Here is an 18,854-nt window from a genome sequence, read left to right as displayed (position 1 = left end):
CATCCTGTATCTTCTATCAGTATAACAGTATGTTGGCTATGGACTGTCAAATGTGATTGATCACTACCCAGAAAGATCAAATAAAAATTCAATTTGACTCATTATCCAGTGAACTAGCTGTTGCGTGATTTACAATCATGCCATTCAAGGCCTGGACAATGCTCCTTAACAACCATAGAAAAAAGAAGGTCAAAAGCAAAGAGCAAGAAAACACATCGAAGTAATTCTTCATCAAAAAAACGCCGCTTGAAACCATGATCATTCATCATAAAACCTTCATCGCATAGGATACCTTCTTCAGAGATCATACTTGTACTTCTTGGGCTGAGATCCGTTCAGGTAAGTGTGGTCACCAGGAGTAAACGACCATTCCTCGTGGTTGCTTAGGTTAGCCTCAAACTTATCGTCGGGCACAATGGGATCCACAAAAGAAAAGTATCTCTTCGGAGCCGCAGTTGAAGAGACAGATGAGATAGATTGTGTGCGAACCGTGTGCGGTGTGGGATGATGTGCAGCTAGCAACTGAGAAGCAGCTGGGATCTGGGCAGGCTGGAACTTGGGAACTGCTTGGAGCTGCTGCTGCTGCAACAAAAGCTGGTGCTTGAAATTTTCGAATTGGACAGTCCGTTCCTTGTGCTCGTGGCAGCGTCGTAGATGAGCCCTATATTGCTCATTGAGAACTCGACGCTCCAGTGGGGGGATTCGTTGCTCGTAATGAGCATCCCTTTTGCGGTAGAATTCTTCAGTAGCAATTTTAAGCTTCTGGCCATAAATCTCAAGCTGTCGCTCAGTCTCCATGATTTTGGGGAGCTGCATGATGTTGGGATGCTGCATGATAGTTGGTTGCTGTATGGTAGTTGGCTGCTGCATAGTAGTCGAGGGCTGCATGGTAATTGGTTGCCGCTGAACATGCAGATCCTGATGGGTGGCCTGTCGCTCCCGGTGCTCATATTGCGCACGGAGCTTGCTATGGTACTCAATTCTCACTTCTCTTATTTTCGCTTCGTAGGATGCTTGAAGTCCTCGGATGCTTGGGTCATGGGAATCTATTATCAAACGAGGTGGAACCGCCCGAGCAGGCGCGATAGGACTCTGCGACTGCAATTGCGACTGCGAGGTTGACTGCGGAGTGGGTGGCCAAACAGTCTGCACTGGGGTCTTTGGTTGTATCTCCTCTTGCACTCGATGAATTTGACCGTCTTGCTTCTTCTTCTTGGTAACACGCTTGGTGTTCTGCCCGGATGGTACTACCTCGGGTTGAGCACGCGAGCCGCTCATTGAAAAGGTGAATACCTTGACTTTCTCGGGTGGAGTGATTGTAGTGCTTGAGGGTCCGACATTGTCGGAAGTCAGCTGACTGTCAGACGTTGACGCGACAGAGGTAGCAGGACTGGTCGATTTGTCTGCTTTGCTAGAATTGTTTGGAGAAACAGTAGGCGAAGTGGACGAATTGTTTGATTTGCTGGACTTGATTGGAGAAATAGGAGGCAAGGTGGTCGAGCTATTCACTTCGCTAGACTTTATTGGCGGAGAAGTGGTCGCAGCTTGTTTTTCGCTGGACTCGACTGGAGAAACAGCAGACGGGGGAGTCGAAACATCGTAGGCTGGGAGATTGAGGTTTGAGACAGGTCCAATGTGCTCCCATCGATCGTTGGTGAACTCAGAGAGCGAACCTACGAAAAAGTTTTGATCATCCTCGTCCCACTTTTCTATTTTGAGGGACGTATCCATGATGGGCTTGGGAGGATATGTAGCAGGGTCACAACGGGTCAAAGAAGATGGGGGGAGAAAAGAGAGGACAAAAGAGAAAAAACGAGAGAAGAAGAGTCAGGAAATGTAGCAAGAGAATGTGAATGCTATGGGATGCACAGCGAGTAGCAATTAGCTGAGCAAGAAATAGCAAGAGCCGAGAAAATAAGGATGAAGAATGATAGAATGAAGAGAGAGAAGAAGAGATGAGAAGAGAAAGAGAAGAAGGGAAGAATGGAAAAAAGCTATTGTTGGAGGTAATTCTATTGAGTTCAGGGTTCCATGAATGGGAGGGAAAGCCCTAAGAGACTCTGAATAGTTCCTTAATTGGAAGTCGGGGGACAGGTGACTTAGGGTTCAACCACAGAGGCTCCCATCATTTCCCAGCAGATACATGTAGTTACATGGCTTGTTTTTTCTTGTTCATTGGGAAGGACCATAACCGTATATCCGTCCCTTCCTTCAACTGCTTCTTTTCCCAATGTACATGCGGAAATCGTAAACCATAGGTTACTATCCCTTGAATTTTGCCTATAATCTGTTAGCTCCGAAATCATACACTTCATATGTACATATGTAATTTGTAACTCACATTAGAGTAAACAAGTTCATGACCCAGCTGGACGACATCATACCGTGCCATTTCAAGCTTATAAGGTCGGTCCTGTCCTCTGCATCTGGAACCGCATATCGACTCAAGTATGGATCAACGTCATCTTCCCAAGAAACCCGGGGAGAGTTCATCTGAACCATGGCAAGCCATTCCATCAAGTAGCCACAATGTTCTTGTAGGTCACTTTCTGGCATCTCTTCAAAGGCTTTCCCATGTAGTGAAGGTTTGAGTGTTTGCTCGTGATCAATTTCTTGTAATCCGCACGTCAAAAACTGCGGATGAAGCTTCTGGATCGGCTTGCTCCCTGTATTAATTTAGTTTAACATTGTTTTTTGAGTTCTAGGTTAGGAATTAGTGGCATGATTACCTTCATCTAACCCAAGGGTATCTTCTAGGTCGTGGAAGAGCCATGCCATGGATTGAGTCAGAACATTGGCAAAGGCCCAAACTATTCTTTCAAAGCCTTTCTTGCCATGTAGCATCGAGGGCAGCCGCAAGTTTAACTCCACCACTGACGACATAATTAGCAATTGTTTCAAGAATTTCACCATATCAATTGCAGTTGTGCATACAATATCTTTCTTTTGCATGTTTTCTCCCCCCACTGCGGAAGACTTTGCCAGTGAGACCTGTCCGCTCATATATCTCTTTCCCTAGCTCCATCCGAAGGATTCCTACATCAATCTATGTTAGCTCTTACGCCTACAACGAGGATCTTCCCCGGCATTCGACTCGAAGAAAAACAAACCATCTCGAAGGGTGAAGACATTGTCTGATCCAGAGCGTCCTTCTGAAATCATTAGAATATTCCCTATATTCGAATTAGGATCTTGTATCAATAAGAAGATTTCCTGAGTCTGAACACGCAAGCTGCCTAGTACTTGTGCATCTGATGGACATTGCAGAATAGAACAGCGCTTTGTCCGGGCTAGAGAAGAAATAATTACCTGACTTGATGTATGTGTTGAAAAATTCATGCTCAAGTAGGGAAGAAGGGGTCATGAAAACCCGTGCATATCGCGGTTTTTCTAATTTGGCCTCGAGTGACGGTTTGATCTGTGAGTAAGCATCCTTTGGCAAGATGACCTCGATCTATTGCCAGATTAGTCAAACAGTCTTGTTTTTTCAGACCTAGCCCACAAAACACTCACCGAATGTACAAATGCATGGTTTTGGATTGTGGAAAAGGGCGATCTCTTGCTTGGGATCTGCTTTGGGTCGACGAATACTGGCAATTGAGAGATCGTAGTGAAGCACTTTTCGCGTCGTGACGCGTCATCTACTTGATCAAACATGTCAGGATAGCACCTTTGAGATTAATTTGATGTTTTGTGCTGGAACTCGAAACCCTTGAGCTCTGAGGGCAATGCTTAATTTTTCAGCCGAAGGGTGAGGTTTGATTAAGCTCGGCTTATCGGACCCATAAGGCTGCATCAAACCACAGTCCCATTGTAATTGGATCGCACCTTGGATTTGCTGAAACACCATAACTTTATGCTGATTTAGAGATCTATACATGTCTTTTATACTACTGTTCGCTCTTATTCACATGAATATGGTATGTAGTATTGGATTCAATATTCGAACATATGTTAGCTTCCTAGTCGGCATACCCAAGTTCGTTGCTACCTAGGTAAAATACTGCTACCTATCTTCTGTCCTAAGTCCATAATACTGTACTGATTAGAAACTGCATGGGTAGTTTCGTTGACCTTGGAACTAGCGTATTCAATCTTGAAACAGCTACGTCAAACGCAGACAAAAGTTCAAGCGCTTAAAATTTTTTGAAGAATGTCCGGGCAGCTCATGTTCTTGTGCACTATCATGTCTGGTTTTTCCTGAGAAAAAATAAGTAAAGAGACAAAGACAACAAGAAAGAGTAGAACACCAGGGCTCTTTACATACAGGCCATAGATGAGGCCAGATATGTTCATGTTAATATCTATAGGGCTCTGTTTCTTCCAAAGTTAGCAGGTAATAAATAATAAGTAGGCAACGAGGGGAAACCAAATCAGAAATTTGCCCAACCTAAAATGGTTCACGTCAACCTCAACGTTTCCCTTGGTCTTACAGCCACAAATAATGACAGACGCAAAACAGATACTTCGAACAGCAAAAATGGACCAGCGATAATTGATGTGGATGCCTCAGGCGATGACGGCTACACCCGAACATGACGATTGCCAGGCAGTATCGGCCCCAAAGGCGGTATCCGAGCACTCCTCAACTTCATCACCTTTTGGCGGCCCTTACGATAATTTGTGCCTGCATCATTATATTTTACCCCTTTGGCTTCTACTTGTGATTCTCTCGCTGGTTCGAGTGCAGGTGGACCTTCAGCCCTGCGCCAATTGCCAGAGAAAGACGACGAGTCACTAGACATGGCTCCCGCTGCGCGTCGCGAGCTCCTACACAAGGACCATTTTGCATTCGTTTTTGGAGGTGTCAAGACCCAGAGCTATTCGGACCCAGCGGCCAAGGGCCCTGGCTCCCATACGTATGTTTCACTTCTGTGCATAAGACCGTTCATCTACTGATAGCGCATAGTATCCGCACGCTCGGCTGGAACCCCACCGGCCAACTAATTGCTACAGGGTCTGCAGATAAAACATTGCGAATTTGGAACCCGGAACGCCCCAATTTCCGATACTCTACCGATTTGCGCGGCCACACCGGTGGCATCGAAAAGGTCCTCTTCAACCCAGTCCGCGATGCGGAACTGGCCAGTTGCTCATCTGATGGCACAGTGCGCTTTTGGGATGTGCGCTCCAAGACATGCGTGAGCCGTCTAGATGTTGGTGGCGAGGCTTTCACCATGTCCTGGTCTGCCGACGGCAGCACAATGATCGTTGGCAAAAAGGTGAGCGCTAGGCGCTGTGACTTCGACATAGTCTTTCATGATAATAGTCGCTAACAAACGGCACGAACAGGACGACACTCTGATTCCTATCTCCGTTAAATTCCCCTCCTCTCCGACTCCTCACACAGATGGCGTCAGCGCCTTGAACCTTCCCTCCTCTACACCTGGCGCAACCACATACACAGCTCTAGACCCTTACCCCCAAACCGTTCAAACCAACGCCACAACTTTCTCTTGGTGCATGCCAACTTCCGAACAACCCGATCAACATGTCTTCGTGACGACTGGCGAAGGCAAGGTTAAAGTCATGTCCTACCCTTCTTTCGACATCAAGTACACTCTCAACGCACACACCTCAGCCTGCCTGGCCATTGCCCTCGCCCCAACGGGCCGATACCTTGCAGTAGGAGGCAGCGACGCCCTAATTTCTCTCTGGGACACAACAGACTGGATCTGTCGCCGCACGCTGTCCAGCGAGAATGGCGGCGCTATCCGCGGCGTCAGCTGGAGTTTCGATGGCCGCTTTGTCGTCGGTGCGTGCGACGAGCTCGGCTGTGGTGGTAATGGCCTTGAGATCTTCCACGCGGAATCTGGCGATAGCATCTACACGATACCTACCGCTGGAATTAACGCTGGTGTCTCCGCTGTTGCTTGGCACCCGTCTCGCTATTGGCTGGCTTACTCGACTACTACAGATGGACCTGGTAGCTCTCATTCGGGAGGCTTGAAGATTGTCGGTGCTGCTGGCGGTGGTCTGTAACTTCGAGCACTCTTTAAACTGTCATTTTCTCGCAAACTCCGGTTTGCATTGATTTGTAAGATATGTAGTGTCGAGCTTTCAAATATCATGAATGGACGTATTGAACAATTACAACAAACAGCTGCGAAAGATCATCATAATTTGCGATTTCTTTTATAACATTGTGGTTGCTGGATTATTGGCATAGTTCAGAAGACCCCGATACTCCGGGTCAAACATTATAAGAAGTCCTAGAGTGAAGAGTTTCGCCTCCAATAGACTGTTTATTCATTCATCATCAAATCATTCAACAGCAAAGTTCCGATGGAACTTGTTTGGCTGCCATTATACTCGAACATTGTGGCGAGGAGAGTGGTTGCAAAAAGGAACTTCTTATCTTGGTCGATGTACCAAAGCATAGAAGAGACCGAGCTCGGATAAAGATCCCGCGAAAAGAGAGCCTGTCTTGAAGTAATTGAAGACCGATGCCTCGCGTATATCAATCTCATGTTGGAAAAGGGGAGAAAGAGATGTCAAGTGAAAAAAGAAAGGCATTCCAACCAGGATTGATAAAGGAGGCGATCGGCCGGCCAATCTAAATGTCGTTTTACAGGACGGAGTTTGCTCAAGTCACTGTGGAGTATACAAAGGCCAGCAGTTGCTGGCGTGGCTCAATATGGGTTGAGAGGGTAACAGTATCACGAACATCACTCATGATGGCTGCCAATTCTCCCAGCCGGCGTTTGCTCCATTTTCACCCAAAATTTGAGACCCCAAGATTTGTGCCCATTGGGACTCGCTGAAAGACTCCACGTTGAGGGTACCTAGATTCGCATTGCCCATTCCAGGGGTTTGATTTGGAATCTCCCATGCGGAGGGCATAGAAAATGTGTTTGATGCTTCCGTGAGCATTGACGGGCTGCCAGAACTGCTTGTATAAAAGCGACCGCCAATCGAGTTCATACCAGCGTCTTGTGAATTTGAACCTCCGGGTGGCATTTGCAGAGAGCTGAGTTTATCCAAGGGAAGACCCGATCCCTGACTAGAATAATTTGAGCTTGACTTTTGTTGCTTTGTTCCAAGTGGAGTGTCGTCACCGTAGGATGTGTTGGAAGAAGAGTTCAAGGTTGAGGGAGTGGCATGATCTGATGGTGGGTTATTTCTATCACTGAGGTTTCCAAAATCAGGCGAAAAGTCCATATCCATCTCGACAATGGCCGCAGAGCCGTGCTGTTCCATATTTTGACCGAAAGTGTTTCGCGTGTCATCGCTGTGGAAGGATGGTCCTCCAGCAGACTGCGCCGCTGACGCTTTGTACCTACTAGGAAGTGAGGTCGCTATACCAGCAGGTGCAGGCTGTTGGTAGGCAGCGCGATTTGCACCAGTCTGAGGCTCTTCCGTCGGAGGCCCTCGCGTTTGACGAAGGTTATAAACGGGAGTACACTCGATATTATCAGTGCAGTAGTTTTGCTAAGGGAACATGACATTAGACTTGCCCGATTCTCCAAAAACAAGCTTGACTTACGAGCATCGAATGTGCAGGATTTTTGGTTGTTTGTTTTTCATCCAGAGCGCGGATGCCAGTCCCATCGAGGTCAACATCCAACTGAACTAGGAAGGACTCAGTCAATGGGTTTTTGTTCTTCAAGGCATTTAGTGCGGAAACTAGGAACTGCAGTGAAGAATGAACACTTGAGTCCTCTGGCCTGGATTTGAGGTATTGCACGAAAACACGAGCGGCAATGTACAAACAAAATGACATGAAGGGGTTCAACTGGGAGTTGTCAGTGGGGACCATTTTGTGTGAATAGCACACAAACTTACGCTCGTCAAATCAACATGACTGATCATCTTCATGATACTCGAAATTTGATTTGCAGCCACAAGACATCTGCGCTTGCTCTCTGTCGTTATCTGATTCGGCATCTTGTTCTTTTCAGCCTTGAAAATTGCGGCTTGGTGAAGACAAATAGTTGAAGTATGAATACTCATGTTGGCAAAAATGACGTTGACATCTGACATGCCACCAGGTAGTCGAAGATGATCGGGCAAGGATAGCGAAATGTGCAAAAGAATGTTATCATGGCTCCTGTGTCGCTTCCAAAACTCCCCATTAAGATCATGGTCATTGTCATGAGGTTGAGGTCGATGAATGTGAACAAGGTTGCGGCCAAAAAGACTTGTCAAAACTATCACGCATGCGAACGGAGCTAAAGTAGAGACGCCCTCGCCGGCGATGATGTCACTCAGACGAAGTGTTCGCTGTGGTTTGCTCTTCAAGAAGGATTCTTCGGAGGCTGGGAGGTTTGTCATGATCTGATAATTGTCAGCGAATGCTTTGTCAGAAGATTGGACGTGAGAAGAGATGTACTAACATCGTTCTCGTCGATGAGAATAGGCCACCCAGTTCCAACACTTGCATATCTATCCGTGGCAAATGTCCCCCAGAACACCCTCCTTCTTTCCTCGCGCTCTGTCCAATCTCTTGGTGGCAGAATGGATTGTTTGACATCGAGGCCAGCACCATCCAATCGATTCAATCCCAGCATCAATGCCAGTCTTGCAGCTTTGCCAACGCTCAGCCACGCGCGTGGGAAATAAATCATTCGGAATTCATATGTGCCGATGAATACCCATGCTTGGCAATGTGCCAGACTAACGATATTTTCTCCGAATCCTTTCATTTCGTCGTTTTCGGCATACTTGCGCGCCCGAAGATAGAAATGATTGTGCAAAAAGAAGTATTTGTCGCTCACAGAAGCAGCATGACACCACATGATGTATCGCAGACATACCGGTGGCCGCATATTAGGGGCGAGATCTAAAGCTGCATAGTACCGAGGGCGGTGGATGATAGGCATCATTGGATATATCTTTTCAAAGAATAGAGCATCCCTAGACGGCGACACTTGTTAGAAAAAGCTCCAAAATAATTCCAAACAGATCACATACAATTCCTCAATTACATCTCGCGAAGGAAGAGGCTCTTCCAGCCCTAGACTGATCAAATCCCATTGAGAGTTGCCACCTTGGGTCGCGTGCGGTGGAGGAAATAACATATGACTCGGTTGGACTGCGCCGGGAGCAGTCGAGGCCGGGAACGAGTTATCCATATCGCTTCCCAATCCTCCCAGGTTTGACATGTCAGGCAAAGCCAGTATGGAATCGTCGGCGGGATGTGCTGTGAATGCATTATCCAACATTTGCGGCGGGGAGGTTCGTTGGATAGGTTCTGGATCCTGGCCTTTCAGGAGCGTCTCTACTTGGGCTGGTGCAGTCATGAACGTCAGCGATATAGTCCGTGTGCATTACAAAACTTGTAACCATCGTTATCAGGACCAGTATACCTAATCGTGCTTCAAGCTGCTTCACATATCCCCGCTTTGGTCCACTCTTCTTGCGCACCTCATCATAGGCGCATTCATGTCCCAGCCTTGAACATGTCCCACAGCTCGGCCGTCTCCCATCACACCTTAATTTCCTCCTCCGGCAGACGACACATGCGATGCGCTTGGGGCGGGGAACGAAGCTGCTTTCGCCGGTGCTTTCGGCGGGGACACCATTTTCAGCGGATGCGAATCCCATTTGGTAGTCAGATTCTGTGGAGTATTGGAAGGCATCGGCTCCAATATCGGGCGGCGGAGGTGCCGCCATAGCGGGCTTGATTTGCAGGTGAGGGCACCCGCGGACGATGTGGCTGAGTAATTATTCGAATCGATGAGGTCAACGTATAATTCCTCGACGCGATGGACTGTCACAAAACGACGCGTAGAGAAGTAACCCAAGGCCTCAACTAGCCAAGAAAATTCAACTGTTCATTGCCAGATTTGCCCAGATTTGCCGGTGGGGATGTGCGAAAGGATAAAGTTTCTATGGATGACGATGGGCTTCGTATCAGGAGAGAGGCTGTGTTCTCCCCGAATCCTTCTTATTTATGAACGTAATGTTAAATGGAGGAGTCAACCCCCTTTTTTCTTTGTACAATTCGATAGCATTCCATTTATAAAATTATAGAGCCTTTAATTTCCGTCTTGCAAAGAGCGTTGACTGGTGCGATCGGCATGGCCACGCATCGAGCAGTTGCCTGGAGGCTTGGCATATGAATGTATGCCGATCAGGGTACTCCGTAGTTAACAATACCTACTTGTACGGAGTGTAGATGCAACAATACAATTATTGTATACTTTGTATAGTAGACTCAGCAGGCTTATACTTGGTACTTCAAGTTTCATATGAGTCTATTTTATTTCGCTTTGAATGTATATGGCCTTGAGTCATCGTAATGTACAGTACAGTGCCCATCGCCCAAGTTCCAATCAGGTGATGTGCAAAACCAAAGTTCCCAGAAATAGTGCAATATGGAATAAAATAAGACATGTAATGTGTGAGACAAGACGGAAAGGATATCGTACAGTCATCCTCTGCGCAGTGGGGATGAGGTAAAGGGTGAAGAGGTAAGAAATGATTCAAAGACAAAGCAAGGTGAAATATCCACTTTGACAAGGTAGAATCATCTCTAATTGTAACCACGACGGCGCTGTCCTTGGTTGCGAGGTCTGGCGTGAACAACAGCCTTGTTGATCTTCCACTTGGGGCGGGTCTTGTAGCCGGATTTGGTCTGGAAGGTAGAAGATATTTAGTCATTTGGAAGTTTAGGAGTAAGCTGTAAAACAAGGATATACATACCGGAATACCCCAAGGACTCTTTGGGTCAATGTTACCCTTAGACTTACCACGTCCACCACCGTGAGGGTGGTCCATGGCGTTCATGGCCAGACCACGAACCGTCGGGCGAATGTTGCGCCAGCGCGAGCGACCAGCCTTTCCGAGCTGGGTGTAGTGGTAGTTCGGGTTGCTGGTGATACCGATGGTAGCACAGCAGTCCTTGTGAATGAGTCGGACCTCACCACTTGAGAGGCGGACCGTGATGTGCTGGGCCAGACGCTCCTGCTTCTGCTTCTCACGCTGGGTCAAGGGCTTCTTTTCGGCCTGGGGCTCTGCATCCTGGATTGTTTCTTGGCGCGAGTCACTACCCTTGGCAACAACTGCGGCATAGGTTCCAGCGCTACGGCAAAGTTGGCCACCCTTTCCGGGTCGCAATCCCAGGTTGAAGATCAATGTACCCACGGGAATCATATGCAATGGTAGACAGTTGCCTCTCCAGGCAGTTCTAGCGGCGAGCACACCGGGATCGACTGTGCCACCCATGCTCTTCCATAGATCTTCGGGAATTCCAGACATATAACTCTGGACCACGTCGCCGGCGCGCATCCCATCCGCCGCGAGGATATAGCTCAGTTTTCCACTCTCTTTACTAGCAACCAGAGCGATGTGTGCGGTACGTCCAGGGTCATACTCGATGCGCTCCACAGTGTGTGGCCCGGGAGCCATGCGCAGGAAATCGACGGTACGAATTCGACGCTTGGCACCACCTCCATGATGCCTGACGGTAACTCTACCAGAATTGTTTCGACCACCCTTGGCGTGACCACGCTTAGGGAAGGTCAATTTGTGGACCGGACGACCTTTCCACAGATGGTCGTTGATCGGCCGCCGCAAGTGTCTCACACCGGGGGTGCGTGGAGTGTAGGTGCGCAGTCTCACGCCAGAGTCACGGCTTGGGGGAGGAGCAAATGAAGTGTTGGGGTCGATGAAAGAGCTGAGAGGAGTTTCAATTGGCTTGGGCTTTTCAATTTCGCTCACGATTGTCGAGTAACCACGAATGGGTGAAGGTAAAGAGGGTAGACACCGAAAGGGTAGCCGAATGCCCCGGAGGGCAATTCGGGTTTGAAGCATTGCTGCCAAAGAATAGGATGATACAGGGGTATTGAATAGAGGTCAATTGTATCAATGGTAAATAAGATGAAGTAGTAGCCAATGAAGACTCAACTGCTCAATTCTCCTCTGTATGCACCTCTTGCTCTCCACGGAAACAAAAAGTTCTGGCTATACACGTGACCTGGTTTGGCAACGCCTCATACACCGCCACAGTGTAGCACATGAAGATTGGCCGGTATATCATTCTGCCATTTTCTACCGATAAATTCACTTCGCTGTCACATGACTTTGTATTACATAATTACTTACAGGGCTTAGAGAGCTGTACGGTACTAAACGCCTCTGTTGCCCCGCAACGGATTGTTTATTCACCGCGAAACTCACGCTTTTACCGCGCCCTCATTGTATCCACCTGTACCGTCTGTACCTTACCCGGCCTCATCCAAAACGCCTTATTTCTCCCTTCATTGTTGGATCTACTTTTCTACCTTCCTACAAGGTATCTTAACTACATCCTTCCAGTACAATTCTTCTTTTCTATTTCCTTCATTCTCCAATTCAACGTTATTAACTTGAAGAAAATATCAATTCGGTCATCCACGCGACTTGACTGGGTGGGGCGTCTTTCAGATTGGGCCTGTTTTCCGCGCTAGTCCAGTAGGGCCAAACATCGCCTTGCCCTCTCAAGTTCTTCCTTTTCCCTCATCATCATTCCAGTTAAAGATACCCTTTCCCTTTCCCCACCCACTCCTCAACTTCGGTTTTTTCGCGTGCGAATTCCTGTCGTGCAAACCGCCCAGATCGTCTCTTTGTGTTTGACACATTTTTCTTCCCATTCACACGCCATTCAAGCTAGGCAACCGGGGTTATTCGCGGGCTTCGTCACACGTCAACATAGTCTGATATTGGACTAGAACATCAAATTATTAACTGCTCCTCCTATCTGAAAGCTATCTGTGCCAACCGGCATTGTAGTTACTTCAAAACAACCGCATTTTCACGCGTGGTACGTGCACTTCAACCTCAATCCCCTGGTATGAGGTCCCCACCGACGTAATGTTGACCGGAATGCTGACATGATTTCCTGAGCAGGAAGAGAATTATTATACTCCTGTCCCCTTCCTTTAGTTTCTACGCGTCTTTCTCCTCTTCTTTTCTACACGATGCCTCAGGTGAGCAATCTGAAACGTTGAACAATACGCGTTTTATATCCTTGTCGCGAGATATCTGAACTCGAATTTCGAGATCCAAGTATATCCAACGTCGTCATCGGACTTAAAACTGACTCCACTGCAGGCACGCAGTCTTCGTACCAGAGGCACGATGAATGAGAACGATGAGAATGGACCGTCGGCACGTGTGACTCGGGCTAAGACAGCCGCACTCACCACCGATGTCTCTGTTGCTGGAGCTAAGAAGGCATTGGGGACCAAGCGAGCAACTTCAACCACCACCACGGGAGCTCAACGTCCTCGCGCCGCCCTTGGCGATGTGAGCAATGTCAACAAGAACGATGGTGCCGACGCGAAGGCTGGCAAGAAACCGGCTGCCAGCAAAGTCGGTTTGACTTCCAAGGCAACTGCCCACACTGGAGGAATTCAGAAGGTCAGCCGGACCAACTCTGCACGAACTTCGACAAGGCCTCCCCTCCAGCCCCGCGATTCGAACAAGAAGCCTGCCAGCACCACACACAAACGCGCATCAAACAAAGATATATCGCTACAAGATGGGGAGCCTCCCCGCAAGAAGCCTGAGCTTGAGAAAAAGGTCCCGGCTGTGGACAAAATCCCCGAGGAGAAGGTGGAGACAGAGGGCAAGACTACAGTGAAGGCCTTCGATGATGCGGTGCAAGATCTGGACACTGAGGACCTGGATGACCCATTGATGGCTGCTGAATATGTTGTTGAAATCTTCGACTACCTGAAAGATCTCGAAATCATCACCTTGCCCAACCCTGATTATATCGACCACCAGCCCGACCTTGAATGGAAGATGCGTGGCATCCTTGTTGACTGGCTGATCGAAGTGCACACCCGTTTCCGCCTTCTTCCCGAGACCTTGTTCCTCGCTGTCAACATCATCGATCGTTTCCTGTCTGCTGAAGTTGTCGCCCTGGACCGTCTGCAACTTGTCGGAGTTACCGCAATGTTCATTGCCTCCAAATACGAAGAAGTCCTTTCTCCTCACGTCGCCAACTTCAGCCATGTCGCCGATGAGACCTTCTCCGATAAAGAAATCCTCGATGCTGAGCGCCATGTCCTCGCAACCCTGCAGTATAATATGAGCTTCCCCAACCCTATGAACTTCTTGCGCCGTATCTCCAAGGCCGACAACTACGACATTCAAACCCGTACTCTTGGAAAGTACCTCATGGAAATCAGTCTTTTGGATCACCGCTTCATGGGCTATCCCCAAAGCCACATCTCCGCCGCTGCCATGTACCTTGCCCGCCTTATCCTTGAGCGTGGACCCTGGGTGAGTTGAATTACGTTTCATACTATGGATCGTTGCTAACTATTCTCAGGATGCCACTCTCGCTCACTACTCTGGATACACCGAGGAAGAGATTGAACCCGTCTTCCAGCTGATGGTTGATTACCTCCACCGCCCTGTCTCCCATGAAGCCTTCTTCAAGAAGTATGCTAGCAAGAAGTTCTTAAAGGGTAAGCATGCCTCATTCTTTCCCAATTTCGTTCCTCACGCTAATTCTCCACAGCTTCCATCTTGACTCGCCAGTGGGCCAAGAAATATCACCACATGTATGTCGACGCCGCCGACTCGTACGCCAAGGACGAGCAGTAATTGTACCATTTACGATGTCATGCTACCCCTGTCTCGGCAACTGTCGGCGCCTTTCACGATTATCCCAAGGCGCTCGTGACGACCCGAGCAGGCAAATCGACTTCCTACATATGTTGGCATTTCATTGTGCTGGTATCGACTACCCCTTTGCATATTCTTACGACGACTTGATTGAATTTGTGCGCTTTCCGCATTTGTCTTTTGTGATGGGGTGTTTGGCGCTCGGTCATGTGTTCTATTTCTTTTCTTTTTCGTTTCATCTTCGACTTCGGCCTGCTTGTTTTTCGTGCATGGGCATTGTCTCCCGCTTGCCCTGATACCTTTACATTCTCGTCATCCGTGTTACAGGCGTCGGGATTTATTCAAATCGCAATTTTATCCTTGTTATCGATGTTATCGATGTCACTCATCGTCTCCTTTCTCGTTAGATGCTTCACTGCCACGGCCATTTGACTATCCTTGCAAAATTCCAAGGTGCATATTTGCATACCATTCATTGTGCATGGCAAGCTTTGACTGAAAGTGGCAACTTATGTTTTCTTTTCTTTTCTTTTGTTTCGAAACTTGCATTGGTTGGAACATTCAAATTGGGTTCTGAAGCTGGGTCTTCTCAAAGACACTTGGGACGGTCGGGGAGAGTAATCAATAACTGCTTTTGCTTTTTTCTTAAAATAGTTGGACTTTTAACGCTGCATGCGTGTGTGTATGGCGTGATTATTGGATTCCACGTTGATACTTTTATTCCATCTCTGTGTCGTGCTACGTACCTCGAACTTCCAACTAAGGATGTGGTTGTAGATTTGGGTCCAATTAAGCTCATCCTTAGCCGAGGTCCCCCCCCCCTCTACCAATGCTCTGCTGCTCTCCTCTTCTCTTATGAAACCGCATGTTTTTTCCCATTCTTGTTCTGCTATGATAATTTATTGATCTGAGAGTGTCAGACCAGCATAATCGAAACACATCAAATCCATCATCTTGGCAAAAAGCGCCACGCGCCACATATCAACCTCTTGAAATCTATATCCAGACGACATGCTCCCAAAGCAATCGTCTTAATTCATATATATTATCTGCACTCCTCTTCAGGACTTCTATAACCCGAGGCCATGGATTCCATTGCACCCCCACCATGTCCATTCTGCAACATTGCCTCGTCTTACCCCCCAACCCCTTTCAAAGACCCAGGGTCCGATCCAACCCCGAAAGACCCAGACTCAGGACCATTGTCTCATCTGATTCTCTCCACGGAATATGTCCTCGCCTTCTTGGACATTATGCCGCTCACCCGCGGACATATCTTGGTAGCGCCGAGAAAACATTACAAAACGCTAGGCGATATGAGCGTCCAAGCTGGACAGGAGGTATGCAATTTCAATTCCACTTTGAATTAAGTTCTGGTACATTTGTTTCAAAGAATCTCCCCTCACTGACTTCTTTATCTTGATACATAGATCGGCAAGTGGCTTCCGATTCTTTCAAGGGTTGTAACGAAGACCGTATTCGGGGATGATCCCGATAGACATTGGAATGTGGTCCAGAACAATGGTATGTCTTGACCTTGCTTTTCTCCATTTTCTCCCTTCGCCTTTATCGATTTCAATAATTGTTACGCTGGGATCAATATCCGCAAGGAGGTTGGAAATTGGGACAATTTTGAAATTGCAGTCTTCAATCGCAACCGGAGGCTGAGCCGATGATCGTCGCATTAAAATCTATGCTATCATATAACTCTATGAAGTTAGTCAAAACGTAAACTAATTGATTGCACAGGCGAAAGAGCGGCACAGGTTGTGCCCCACGTCCATTTCCATATCATCCCACGCCCTGCTACAGGGGCTAACCAGAGAACAAGCTTTGCTATGTTCGGCCGTGGTCAGAGAGAAGAACTTGATGATGATGAAGCCGAGGTGTTAGCTCGGGAGCTAAGACTTGAGATAGTTGAGGAAGTCAAGCGGATTCAGAGGGATGAAGGTGTGGACTTGGCAGCATGTCTGGTTTCAGATGCGAGTCAACGAGGGAAGCTGTGAAATGCACCGCATCTATAACTCATTTTGCTTTCTTGCACATATTTGGTGGGCTGGGTCTTCTGGTATCATTTCTGATTCCAGATCATCCGCGCGCGGCCTTTCTTCAATCTCCTGGCTGTTGAGCCGACCAGTGATGTGCCTATTGGGATGCCGCTTGGTTTTTGTCAACTCTGGTGCCGTGGCCTTTGTACATATGCTTTTCAAGGAGAGAAAGGTCAGCCAATTACTTCATTGTTATTTCATAGACATTACATACCACTCGTCGGAACGCATTGAGATCATCAGCCCTATGACCCTTGTCATCGGTCTTTTTCCGAGCCATTGTGACATCGGACAGTTCTCCCTCAGGAAGACGACGGTAGGTTATCAGTCGGCGAGCCCCTTTTCAGTCGAACATTAGCGAAATTCTTGAGTTTTCCGGTTCCAATACAGGCTCTATCACTCACAGTTTCCGAAATCCTGAACACAGACACTGACGATCTCCAAATTCTGATGCATGGGAACGGGGAACTCAATCTTCTCGTCGTTGGTGGTAGGCATCCACATTGAAAGACGACCATTGGGAACCAATGCCTTGACTGCGTAGTTGAGAACGTCGTTTTGCATAGCCTCGAAGCCGTATTGCTTTTTAGGGGCAACAAATCCGGGTCGACTGCGAGGAAAGTTAGTCTCGTGGATCTTTAGGGATCCTGCACTCAGAACACGTACAGGTAAGCGGGGACGCCGTCAATGATCACGTTGACGGCCGGTTTCCCTTTTCGTTCTCCCAAGACCCGAAGCCCTTCTCGGACACCATATGGCGGGTCACAGACAATGCCATCGAGAAAGCCGGCCCTTCGGAACGGCGTGTTTGTCAAATCTGAAGTCAACACATCAACGAATCTACTCTTCGTTCCGTATTGAATGTAATTCTCCAGCACGCCCAGTTTGGTACTATCTTTGCCACGGAAACTGCGGCCATCGATATCTGCACCCAGAGTCATAGCTCCGAAATGCGAAGCACAGACTGTGAAACTTCCTGTGCCAACGAAAGGGTCGAAGAACAATTTGCCAGGTGCTGCAAGAGCCATGTTCGCCGTGACTAGGCTCAACTCCGCATCCATGGAGGTAGTGCTGATATAACGACGCTTCTTGAGATCGTATTTGATCATATCATCACGACAACTCTTGCCAATCATGCGCCCTAGGTAGATTTTCCGTGGTTCTTCTGGGCGTGATATTCCTCGCACCTTAACCTCAATGTCGTCGATGTACTCTTCCATCACATGGAACTCCTGCTCGGGGTTTTTCAGCCGGATAGGGCCTTTGATTCCCATGTATTGGAATGATCGCATGATCTTGTCCCTCCTCTCCAAACTGCATGTTCCCGAGAAGCAATGAATGACGAATTTCCATGAGACGTTGTTGAAGTTCTTCCAAATATGCTGGGAGCGTCGAGGGACGTCTTCATGCAATTCTTCATAGTTGGTGCCCTCGCCCCAAAGTTCGAAGACATCCTTGACCAGAATACAGCGCTTGACGGTTTCACGTGCCGCTGCTTCGTTTGGGAACCTCACAACACAGTTGGGTGACTAATTGGTATGTCAGTCCAGTTTTTGTGAACGAGAATGGCACAATAGAGACGGGATGTTATGATTGTGTAATATTTGCTCAGGAAAGCAAAATTTACATCATCCCAAGTACTTTTTGATATATTAACGGGGTGCTCATACATATTCATTGTAGGAAAGAATCTCAATGTCGACACCTGCAAGTGTAGCGCAGGCTTGTAGTTCCGGCCGCCGGAAAGTCTCATGGGTCTGGGCGAACCGGACAAGATAATCCATAACGAGCGATGCGAATATCTGTCTGGTTTTCTCTGTACTCCCTTTCGTAACAGTGGTGCAATCTGTTGCAATTCTTGGAGGCGGGGTGCGGGTTGAGATTTTTTTTTTTTTCTTCGGGTCTTCAAATATACTCCGATGAGCCCCCAATGTATATAATGGAAATTTATATCTTCTATAAATTTTCTACATTTTTTATTGCTGAATTGAACTTCATATTCACCGGTCTCAATGAGCATGGTCTATTACAAATTAGCTGAGTTCTATAGTACAGAAGACTAACAATATATTCAAAAAATATCTCACAATCAACGGACTAAATCCAATCAAAAACCCGATCTATTCAGACACAAAACAATTGGGGATAACAAACAAGACAGCCTAGAAATCATCATATCCAACTATGAACAGGAACCCAAAGATACCTAGGTACGCCCTTGAGACAGCAAGACATCCAAAACTC

General features: G+C 47.6%; 8 protein-coding genes across 8 annotated transcripts; 3 read left to right on the top strand and 5 right to left on the bottom strand.

Moving 5' to 3' along the window:
- Nucleotides 1-297: 297 nt before the first annotated feature.
- Nucleotides 298-1,731, bottom strand: N7529_003948 (uncharacterized protein; the record flags this gene model as incomplete). Its single annotated transcript, XM_057239475.1, has 1 exon — nt 298-1,731. The coding sequence occupies one exon, from the start codon at nt 1,729-1,731 to the stop codon at nt 298-300; it is 1,434 nt and encodes a 477-aa protein (XP_057098770.1).
- Nucleotides 1,732-2,099: 368 nt separating this feature from the next.
- On the bottom strand, nt 2,100-3,657 carry N7529_003947 (ribonuclease P protein subunit p40; the record flags this gene model as incomplete). The annotated part of the gene is made up of 7 exons (XM_057239474.1): nt 2,100-2,280; nt 2,342-2,666; nt 2,730-2,873; nt 2,935-3,036; nt 3,111-3,173; nt 3,310-3,454; nt 3,514-3,657. 7 exons carry the CDS (start codon nt 3,655-3,657, stop codon nt 2,100-2,102), a joined length of 1,104 nt encoding a protein of 367 aa, XP_057098769.1.
- Nucleotides 3,658-4,743: 1,086 nt separating this feature from the next.
- On the top strand, nt 4,744-5,982 carry N7529_003946 (uncharacterized protein; the record flags this gene model as incomplete). Its single annotated transcript, XM_057239473.1, has 3 exons — nt 4,744-4,859; nt 4,910-5,222; nt 5,293-5,982. 3 exons carry the CDS (start codon nt 4,744-4,746, stop codon nt 5,980-5,982), a joined length of 1,119 nt encoding a protein of 372 aa, XP_057098768.1.
- Nucleotides 5,983-6,672: 690 nt separating this feature from the next.
- N7529_003945 (putative C6 transcription factor Prf) lies at nt 6,673-9,615 on the bottom strand (the record flags this gene model as incomplete). The annotated part of the gene is made up of 6 exons (XM_057239472.1): nt 6,673-7,431; nt 7,487-7,735; nt 7,786-8,277; nt 8,337-8,856; nt 8,914-9,229; nt 9,309-9,615. The coding sequence occupies 6 exons, from the start codon at nt 9,613-9,615 to the stop codon at nt 6,673-6,675; spliced, it is 2,643 nt and encodes an 880-aa protein (XP_057098767.1).
- Nucleotides 9,616-10,477: 862 nt separating this feature from the next.
- Nucleotides 10,478-11,757, bottom strand: N7529_003944 (mitochondrial 54S ribosomal protein uL2m; the record flags this gene model as incomplete). The annotated part of the gene is made up of 2 exons (XM_057239471.1): nt 10,478-10,579; nt 10,648-11,757. 2 exons carry the CDS (start codon nt 11,755-11,757, stop codon nt 10,478-10,480), a joined length of 1,212 nt encoding a protein of 403 aa, XP_057098766.1.
- A 1,145-nt stretch (nt 11,758-12,902) lies between these two features.
- On the top strand, nt 12,903-14,541 carry N7529_003943 (B-type cyclin nimE; the record flags this gene model as incomplete). The annotated part of the gene is made up of 4 exons (XM_057239470.1): nt 12,903-12,911; nt 13,036-14,214; nt 14,264-14,402; nt 14,456-14,541. 4 exons carry the CDS (start codon nt 12,903-12,905, stop codon nt 14,539-14,541), a joined length of 1,413 nt encoding a protein of 470 aa, XP_057098765.1.
- Nucleotides 14,542-15,647: 1,106 nt separating this feature from the next.
- N7529_003942 (HIT family protein) lies at nt 15,648-16,568 on the top strand (the record flags this gene model as incomplete). Its single annotated transcript, XM_057239469.1, has 3 exons — nt 15,648-15,902; nt 15,993-16,086; nt 16,312-16,568. 3 exons carry the CDS (start codon nt 15,648-15,650, stop codon nt 16,566-16,568), a joined length of 606 nt encoding a protein of 201 aa, XP_057098764.1.
- A 12-nt stretch (nt 16,569-16,580) lies between these two features.
- On the bottom strand, nt 16,581-18,394 carry N7529_003941 (tRNA (guanine-N2-)-methyltransferase; the record flags this gene model as incomplete). Its single annotated transcript, XM_057239468.1, has 5 exons — nt 16,581-16,751; nt 16,825-16,949; nt 17,015-17,192; nt 17,291-18,139; nt 18,281-18,394. 5 exons carry the CDS (start codon nt 18,392-18,394, stop codon nt 16,581-16,583), a joined length of 1,437 nt encoding a protein of 478 aa, XP_057098763.1.
- Nucleotides 18,395-18,854: the final 460 nt, after the last annotated feature.

Source organism: Penicillium soppii (assembly GCF_028829465.1).
Source record: "Penicillium soppii strain IBT 18220 chromosome Unknown utg000004l, whole genome shotgun sequence".
Classification (NCBI taxonomy): domain Eukaryota; kingdom Fungi; phylum Ascomycota; class Eurotiomycetes; order Eurotiales; family Aspergillaceae; genus Penicillium; species Penicillium soppii.
This window is presented reverse-complemented; position numbering and strand designations above follow the sequence as displayed.